Below are 9,462 nucleotides of genomic sequence, written 5' to 3'. Positions count from 1 at the left end.
ACAACCGAAGTGACAATTAGTTTAGGCGTAGAACAGTACCCCATACAAAAACTATTATCTAATTATTTATATTGATTAATTTACTCTTTTTGTAGTTTTTTCTAACTGATGATATTATTATCTGTCCCTGTATGTGTGGGATAGCTGCTAAGCCTTTATGCATTGTGTAATAATAATGAATGCAAAAATCCTTAATTAACTTGAAAAATGTAAAGTCAATAATTATTTTATTTTGTAAAGAAATAACGGAAGTTATATTTTTGCCTTACAGGTAACTGACGTTACTGCGGTCTTGCAGAATGTGTGCTCGTTTTGTTGTACGGGACAGCCAGGGGCCAGGGCAACCAAACGTCCAATAATCAAGCCAACGTAGTTAGACCTGTGTCATGTGTGGGGTCTTTTTTTTCACATTGCTACATAGTTCCTGTAAGAGTGCGTTTAAAAACAATATATCAAACAGGACTGTGCCCCTGGGTGTAATGTGTACAGTTATACAACCCTAAATGTAGAAAAACACTGAACATCCTCCTTAAATGATCGTCTGTCGGCTTAAACAACGTGAAAAAGAGGGTGTTTCTTTGTGCATGACTCATTATGGAGATATAGATGCTAAATAATTTGGGAATTGGCGTGCATGTCCCAAAAAGTCAGTGCAAATGTCGTAGTAAATATCAAACAAAAATATCAATATTTTATCAGCTAGAAGGACTGAGTCATGGCGTTTGCTTGTTGCTATCTCTACGTCCCGCAGACCCGGGCGGGGAAGCAAAATGAAACAAACAACGATGGGGGAAGTTTGCAAAGAGAAGAACTCAGAGTCATGGCTTTCTGTCATTTGGCGAATCTGCAACCTTTTCATGTCTGTGTTCTTCGCTCTTGCAACATATGTTCAGGTAAGCTTTTAATTTCTAAATTATATGAATTCGATATGTTTTTTGTGGATCGCTCTAACAAATATGGTGTCTTGGCTTTAGATTAACGACCCAGACGCAGGGTTGTGGATGGTAAGATTACAACCATTTGCTACATTATTTTGTCTATTGAGATTGATGTGATTTTTGTATGTATATTTAACGTTTCTCTTGCAGGTTGGTTATGGCGTTCCCGCAGTCCTGTGTGCAAGCATTGGATTGAACCCCCATGTGACAGGTAGACAGAGTGTGTCGTTTTTCAGTATATGAATGATCATTTATTGCGTATTTAAACTTTGAACCCAGGTCATATCTCAGAGCTTCCTTTCCTGAGTATTTCCCAGTCTTCCACACTTTGCAGGCTGTTGAACTTTGCTTTAATGCTTATTTTAAGGTGCATATAACGCCATCAAGTGGCTTCATCATGACTGTACAGCTCAGTAAAGTTCTACTTTAAAGACAGCACAACACATAACACCGCAAAGCTGACTGTACATGTTTTTTTTTCTTTCCTCTATGCAGAAACGTTGCCATGGAGGCGTATTGCAGATCTCCATGTGATGATTTCCACTGCTGTGGTTGCCATATTGGGATGGAGACTTTGTAAAGAGCGAACCACAGATATCTTCCAGGAGGAGGAGGGCAGGTAGACGGTTTACTTAAATAGGTGTTGAGTCTGCAGCACTTTAGTGATCTGCTTTTTGCAAGTCTTATTTCAATGAATTCCCCTGAAGCATTGGCCTTTTAAAAAAAAAAGATAATTACAAGCAACTAGAGTAAATGCTGAGTAAAAGGAAAAAAAAAAATTTGACATTTAATATATTTTTTCTTTCTTTTAGAGAATTTTCTGGTCTCATGCTGACACTTGTTTGGCTTCTCCTTTGTCGCCACTCTGGAAGGTAACATTTGAATTATTTTCATTTTTGTAGGCGCTTTTTGGAATGTTTCCTCCTTCTTACCTATGGGTAAAATGTATGGGAACTTAGTGCATTTGGTTCCAGGACCAACTGTTCCTTAGGTGTGTACTGAACCAGGAACAGCTGCAAAGACTTGAATGTTAAATCAATTATTTTGTTATCTTTTTATTCTGTGTGCTTAGGACATTGGAAATTGTTACATTTTTGTTTCTATTTCACAACAATTTGTAATGCTGCCTTTCTTGGCCAGGACTATACATTTTCTATGAAAATAAAGCTGGTCTTATATAGTTATTTAAACGGCTTTTGTTTTATTTACAGTATGTGTGTTTTCCTTTTCTGTCAGGTCTCCGGTGGGGATGTTCAGAGTCTCCACGGCAACTGCCATCACAGTGTTCCCCTTTGTGGCCTGGCTTTACTATTACATCAATACAGAGCTGAGAGCAAACTGGCCTTCACACTGTAAAACTGCTATTTAAACATCAACTACTGTTCCTTTTGTTATGCTCTCTGACGGAAAACCCTGGACCAACGATGCTGCTCAAGTTAACATTTTTTAGTAGCATTAAATACAAACATATGACAGTTGAGCTGTCATAAAGTATTTTTCATCAAAGTATTTTTCATCAAATGTTGACCTACTGTTTTTCTCTATAAAGTGCAATTGATTGTGGAATGTTCATTGTTTTTCTGTCAATTGAAGTATAAATAATATGCAATAAAATAAAAAGTGAATCAAAGACAGTTATATTTCTTACTTTTCATCTGCATTTTCATTCTTATCTATCTTTGTTAATATACAATTCAGAGCCTTCTTTTTAGAACATTTTATTTTCAACAAACTGGAAAAAATGTATTGTTTCTTTAGGACAGTACTTTATAATGTATGGTCAAATGATGGTATATATATAATGATGGTCAAAATCCTCAAAATACTTAATAAAGGAATGCCTCATTTTGTACCTTTTCAGAAAACTTGTCATACAAAAAAGAATCATCTTAAAGTAAGTTAACAATTTGGGAAGATTCATGTTTACCCAGTGTAAATATTTTAGTTAAAAATGTTTAGCTTTTCCTGTAGTAGTTTCACCCCGCACTAAGACTATTTGGCCTATAGGAGGCAGCAGAGAGCACTACTACTAACAGCATGACAGAAGAAGATGTAAAAGACGTAATTTCCTGTTTAATAACGGCAGATCTCCGAACAGCCTTTTCCGTTTGTTGTCTTACACAGATATATGTAAGACTGACTCCAGAACAGCAGTTTTCCGCCTTGTATCATATCTGTTTTGTAAACTTACCGGCGCTTCCTCGTTACAGAAGTGGTACTGTCAAGGTCCAGACATGGCCATGAGTGTTTTATATCAAAGCCTGGGATGCCGGTTGTTTCACAGTAACGTTAAACTCTTAAGAACATGTACGCAGCAGACCCAGACCGTCAGACTTGCACACAATGTTTTCCAGAGAGAAACAGAGCTGTCACCGCGGAGACTTCACTGTTGCCTGGTAGGTCAAAGCTAGCTATCTAACACCAAACTCCATTTAGATATTCGGCAATTAAACGTACGCATCACTGTCAACTTCTTTGATAGACTTTATAGTTAGAACACTCATTTATCAATTACTTTTAATACATTGTAGACTACCTACAGCCTGCAAGGTACATGTAACACTCATTTCTGTTGAACTACATTCTAAAAGCTTATTTTTCTTCTCTGTGCGTCAGTGTATTTATATGGCAAAACATGTTAATAATATTTGAAGAAACATGTCTTACTGCTGACAAAAACTAGCTGAGGTTATTTGGGGAGAAAAAAACCTCCTTAATTATTTAAAAAAAACCTGTTCAGTTACGACACCTATCCCTATCATGGGGCACCACCTTAAGTGAGCACATTTTTTTTAATGGAGTTTGGCGTGACGCGTGATGCCTAATATTTTATAGCCATTGAGTGAAAGAGATTGTAACGTAAGAGTTTTATTTTCTGCTACTTCCTTTACTGAATATTTGTGTTATCTTTGATATGCTTTTGTATTTTTAATTGTAAAACTTAAACCTAACTGTAACCTGTGTATTTATTAACAGGTGAATGTGAGAGCAGCACAAAGGCTGTATCAACACCCAAGAACATTTTCCTCTTTACCTCCACCGCCTAAATCAGGGAAGAAAGAGAAGAAGTCTGGGGTAAGTGGAATGTCTTTGTATTCTTTCTCACACGTGTAAGACATGCACATTCAATTTCTTTAATGAGGAAAGAGAAGTATAACATTAAATGTAACTATATATATATGCAACATATCTTCAAATGTGGGATTTTCTCCTCTAAGGTAATATTTACAAGATCTGTTGCACTCAATTATTAATGCTGGACCAAATAACTTCTAAATATCATGGAACTATATTGATGGTATACAAAATCAATCTTAATTTGTTGAAAACTAGTGGACATGTTCAGTTTTATTCATTTGATTACCTTAGCGTTCAGCAATTCACATTTAAAAACTGTTGCAAATGTAGGTTAGTTGTAAAGCTCAAATGGAGACTATTCAACACGTTTTACAAAGTTTGGAAAATCTTAAAGACATTGTCAAATTAAATTCTGCTGTTTATAAAAGCCTTGGTAACCCTTTTTGGACAATTATACAATGTATTTAATTTGATTTAAAGAAACAGATTGATTACCTTGTTTTAACATAAATAAACCCAACTCTTAAAATATAAAAAACATGTTTTCAATGAATTATCTCCCCTTTTTAAAGCCTGTGACATGGAAATCTTTAGCAATAACGTTCGCTATTGGAGGCACTGTGCTTGGAGCAATGAAATATTTGAAGAAAGAAAAGGAAGAAAGTAAGTATTGTACAACTTTTAATATTCAGTGCAAACTAATGTGTGATACAAGTTAATACATAATTAGATTACATTCTGTACAAGCTCATATGTATTCAAGTGATAAAGCTGTTAACTAATAATGACCCATGTTCTGAATCGGTGATCGGTTGTACTTTGCAGTGATAGAAAAAGAGCGGACCAAGTCCATCGGGCGCCCGGCGCTGGGAGGTCCGTTCTCGCTCATCGATCACAACAACAAGCCCTCCAAGAGCGAGGACTTCCTGGGGCAGTGGGTCCTCCTCTATTTCGGGTTCACTCACTGCCCCGACATCTGTCCGGATGAGATAGAGAAAATGATCGAAGTGGTGGATGAAATAGGTAATAAAAACTGCTTTGATCAGGAATTAGATAGATGTACTTTATTGATTTGGGAAAATATTTAGTCACAGCAGTAATAGGAGGTTATAAAGGCATTGTACATGAATGAAAAATAAAATAAACATTGAATATTTACAAATCAACAGTATTTGTTGAGTTTTGTATGGAATTCACAGTATACAATATAAATAAACAAGTTATAATACTCTATAATGCATCAAACTACTACTACTAAATAAAACAAAGGATACTTTATACATTATACAATGTGCAAAGTAGTTAGATTATTTTTTAATACGATATAAACACATTTAATTGAGATTGAGTTTAAAAATAGCAAATTGTACAGGGTTATAGAAACACTTTGATATCCCAATTTCGTATTTTTTTTTTTACACAGATAAAATAAAATCGATTCCAAATCTGACGCCACTCCTCATCACCATCGATCCTGACCGGGACACACCAGAGGCCATGGCTGAATATGTGAAAGGTAAAAACAACTAATTCTTTGTTTCATATAAAGGGGCCCAAATTCAATCTCAAGACCTACGGACGTTTAAGTGCCTTTGCCACATTATTTGCAACGTTTTTATTCTATTTCACATACTTTGTTTTATTTATATTAGATTTATGACTCTCTGTTTAATAACTATGAATATCCTTTATACTGTCTCTAATTATATTTTATATATGGATGTTCCTTTATTTGTTTATGTTTATGTATAACACACAATATGATTCAGAACATTTAATTTGCTGTTGGTATAAAAGTGATTAGAGAATAAGACATTTTTTTGACAAAAAGAATAAACACATTATATCAATACACAATATCCACAGATAAATACACACTATTTAGAAATACAAACTGTACTTTAACACATATCTGTGAGTTAAAATTGAAATTCATGACTTGCATTTTACTACTTTAATTCTGATGGATTAATTATTTATTTTTCAGAGTTTTCCCCAAAGCTGATTGGCCTGACGGGAACACTGCCTCAGATCGAGCAGGTTTCCAGAGCCTACAGAGTTTATTACAGTCAGGGACCAAAGGACGAAGACAACGACTACATTGTGAGTAATCACCTGCTCTATTGTCATGTTTCATAACAATGCACGGATATTTAAGGACAAAAAATAAACAATTTTTCCCATGAGGTCTGATTTCCTCCTCTTGCTGTCTTCAGGTCGATCACACCATCATCATGTACCTCGTGGGACCCGATGGGGAGTTTGTAGAGTATTTTGGACAAAACAAAAGAAATGTGGAGATCAGCAACTCCATAGCAGCATATATGAGGAAGTACAAAAAGGCAAAGTGAGCCGGAGCACCTAAAGCCCGCTGCGGACTGACAGATTCTGTCCTCAGGTGTTTGTTTGATTGAACTAATCAATACTGCCATCTTATATTGGCTTCCTGTATTTGTTTTAATGCTTTTCTACAAATATAATTGGACTGCAGAACATCCCTTTAATGAGTGCTGTGCAGGAGAATGCATTTCATTAGGGATGTCACAATACTAGAAAGGATGTAGTCAATACCAATACATGTTAAATTGCGCTAAATTCCATACAACAGTAAAACACGGAAAATAATTATGCCTCACCATACACTCCTTTATTAAATACTGGTCATAATCTCCTTTCAAATATGGGTTTTATATTGCTGTTTCATATACGCACCATAGTACAACTTGTTCACCGAATGCTAATAGCTAATGCTAATGTTAACTTCCCCTTTCATCAGATATATTGTTCACATTAAGACATTTCAGGAAAGAATAAGGATCTAGCCCATCCCAAAGATAAGATGCATCCAATACATTGAGTTTACTGTGTCCCAAAAATATGTTCGATTTCCTAGATAGCATTATTCCCGAGCACTGATGTTACCGTTGGTAAGAACAAAGAAACGTATTTTTTCTGGATTTGTTGCATTGACTTGTTACTGAAGGATCTGTTCTTGTGACATCCCTACATATCATAATGCTGCAGAAAGAAAAAAGAGCTTGAAATGTCTTTACTGTTTGAAAAGAAAATCACTCATCAGCTCCACAAGCTTAATATCTCTGATCTCTGGTGCAAATAATGAGGAAATACCTGTAGATTATTGTCGTTTGATTTTGTGATAAAATCTGGAAAACTGCTTTGCATTGAATATTTGTTTTTATTCCACAGACAACAGACATCTAAATGTTTATGAGCAGGACTAACCAAAAGCTGGTTTGAGTTACTCTGGAGACCCCCTGTGGTCGTAAGGCAAGTGTATCCATATTATAGCACCTTTCAACATTTAAGGCAATTCAAAGTGCTTTACAAAAATATAAAACATTAAGAGCATTAAGGAATAGTGCAGCAGAATCACATTAGAAAATGACAATTAAAAACAGCAATTATAAAGAGAATAGAATAAAGCATAAAACAAGGGTAACGTATAACATACATGAAAACAGTTACATTACAGTGTATTATATGAATAGTTCAATTAAAAGCAGTGGCAACAGAAAAGTCTTCAGCCTGGATTTAAAAGTAGTAAGAGTGGAAGTGGACCGGCAGGTTTCTGGGAGTTTGTTCCAGATATTTGGAGCATAATAACTGGACTCCTCCGTGTTTAGTTCTGACTCAGTGGGCACAAAGCATACCAGAAGACCTGAGAGATCTGGACGGTTCATAATTTAGCAGTAGGTCAGAAATGTATTTTGGGCCTAAACCATTCAATGCTCTATTAACCAGCAGCAGTATTTTGAAATCAAGTCTTTGACGGACAGGAAACCGGTGTAAAGACTTCAGAACTGGAGTGATGCATGCGATCACTACTACAATCACACTGCTCAAGATTTGACGACTTGAGAATGTTTTTCTGCCAGAATTAGCTTTCCAAGTTTCCTAAAATTAATCTTTTAAACATGTCGAGGATAAAAGGTTTTGCAAGGTAAAAAAGTGTGTTGTTGTAATGCTCATTTTAATAATTGGGATTAAAAGCACTTCTTCCGGATACATTTACATTTTTTCATGTACATGAACTGTGTTTTACCAAATTGTGTAAAATTTGCATGGTTGTAATGTTACAACAGTTTCAACTAGCATAACGTTTTTCTCTCCAAGCAAACCAAAAAGTCATAAAGACAGTAGAGAAATAATTTCCATTTTACTTTCCTCTCCGGCCTTTGTTCCTACAAAATAAAAGCCTGTAAACTTTCCATTAATTCACTGAATGCTAAACTTGTATATTTGGAAAGATAGTAGTGACTGCAGTTTATGAAAATAATGTGTGATTGGTGGTTTATAAAGTAAAACAGAAAACGATCAAATGTTTGTTTTATATTTGAAACTAGACACAGTGCTGAAAGGAAACACAGCACCACGCCCTCGGAGAACTGTTGATCTCTTTAATCAGGAGGCAGCTGTTCCATCTATTGAGTCCCAACTATAGAGAGAGACAGATTACTTTATGAATCCCAATGGGATTCATAACTTCTAGGAAATGTTTTCACAGACAAACAAGAGTTCTAATTAGCCAAACACCACGGGAGATAATGAACATTAAAGTTCTTTATTAATTCAATCATTCCCCTAAAACTAGGGGAATGACAGTTTTTAACAGTGGCAGCAAGAAGACCTGCACATATGCCTTCATAGTTTGAAATACTGCTCAATTAGAATAAACATATAGAGGTTATATTAAAATAAAGAAACATTCAAAGGAAAAAAACTGGATTATACCAAAACATGTGACATAAATAATGCGTAAAAATGTATTTTAAAACTAAAATAGGAAATATTTTTCTATTAAATGTTACATTCGTTTTAAATTATACAAATTATTTAAATTAAATGTTTTTAAAAATGCAGGAAAAATACATGTTGGAATATCCCTTTTAAAATTAAAGAAATACAATATTTGTATCAGATTAAATTTGCATTGTTAAATTATTGATTTTTGAGAGTATGGAGACATATTTATGTATAGTGATCTTTTTATCTTTTTTAATTTTCTGAGGATTTCTCCACTTGATTTCTGGAAGAATCACTTTCTGATGGATTGAATATTTAATTCAAATTGCTGCTTTTTAATCTTATTACTGTTGTCAAGGACATAGAGCTCTCCCATAATGAGTAATTACTTTCAGACAGAGGTTAACCACAGATTGATAATATCATTAAAAGCCTTCTTATGTTGGAGGAGGATGATGTATTACACTGTAATGGAGAACATTATATTAATAATTAAGAGCTACACTTAGAAAATCATAACATTTATTCTAATCTCAACTCACCACCAATCTGTATTGTTTCATTCATATATTTTCTGCTTCACACCTGTCATATTCCTCCTTTTAGAAGTGGGATTAGAAAAGCCAACACAGCAGTTGTTCAGCAGCCAGACACACGCCGCCGTCACATGGGCCCTCAAAAT

The 9,462-nt window shown here is 34.9% G+C and overlaps 2 protein-coding genes across 4 annotated transcripts; both read left to right on the top strand.

Moving 5' to 3' along the window:
- The first annotated feature begins 316 nt into the window (after window positions 1-316).
- Window positions 317-2,568, top strand: tmem220 (transmembrane protein 220). 3 transcript variants are annotated; one of them, XM_079642319.1, is made up of 7 exons: window positions 317-646; window positions 752-893; window positions 975-1,004; window positions 1,089-1,149; window positions 1,434-1,557; window positions 1,751-1,810; window positions 2,175-2,568. In XM_079642319.1, the coding sequence occupies exons 2-7, from the start codon at window positions 771-773 to the stop codon at window positions 2,305-2,307; spliced, it is 531 nt and encodes a 176-aa protein (XP_079498445.1). In that variant the 5' UTR covers window positions 317-646; window positions 752-770; the 3' UTR covers window positions 2,308-2,568. The 3 variants fall into 3 exon arrangements, with proteins under 3 accessions (XP_079498445.1, XP_079498444.1, XP_079498446.1); XM_079642320.1 differs by having other exon boundaries at window positions 409-426; XM_079642318.1 differs by having other exon boundaries at window positions 317-893.
- A 454-nt stretch (window positions 2,569-3,022) lies between these two features.
- sco1 (synthesis of cytochrome C oxidase 1) lies at window positions 3,023-7,191 on the top strand. The gene is made up of 7 exons (XM_079641769.1): window positions 3,023-3,334; window positions 3,915-4,013; window positions 4,589-4,679; window positions 4,842-5,039; window positions 5,440-5,532; window positions 6,004-6,119; window positions 6,233-7,191. Exons 1-7 carry the CDS (start codon window positions 3,173-3,175, stop codon window positions 6,365-6,367), a joined length of 894 nt encoding a protein of 297 aa, XP_079497895.1. The 5' UTR covers window positions 3,023-3,172; the 3' UTR covers window positions 6,368-7,191.
- Window positions 7,192-9,462: the final 2,271 nt, after the last annotated feature.

This window comes from Notothenia rossii, assembly GCF_949606895.1.
Source record: "Notothenia rossii genome assembly, chromosome: 8".
Classification (NCBI taxonomy): Eukaryota; Metazoa; Chordata; class Actinopteri; order Perciformes; family Nototheniidae; genus Notothenia; species Notothenia rossii.
Note: the sequence above shows the minus strand (reverse complement) of the source record. Positions and strands in the feature narration are given on the sequence as shown.

Bases quoted from the DNA above. Each gene is read 5' to 3' on its own strand.
- tmem220 (XM_079642319.1), top strand. From the start codon at position 771: ATGAAACAAACAACGATGGGGGAAGTTTGCAAAGAGAAGAACTCAGAG. The intron at 1,558-1,750 runs GTAGACGGTTTA...TCTTTCTTTTAG, and splicing joins TTCCAGGAGGAGGAGGGCAG to AGAATTTTCTGGTCTCATGC. The intron at 1,811-2,174 runs GTAACATTTGAA...CTTTTCTGTCAG, and splicing joins CTTTGTCGCCACTCTGGAAG to GTCTCCGGTGGGGATGTTCA.
- sco1 (XM_079641769.1), top strand. From the start codon at position 3,173: ATGGCCATGAGTGTTTTATATCAAAGCCTGGGATGCCGGTTGTTTCAC. The intron at 5,040-5,439 runs GTAATAAAAACT...TTTTTTACACAG, and splicing joins CGAAGTGGTGGATGAAATAG to ATAAAATAAAATCGATTCCA. The intron at 5,533-6,003 runs GTAAAAACAACT...TTTATTTTTCAG, and splicing joins CATGGCTGAATATGTGAAAG to AGTTTTCCCCAAAGCTGATT.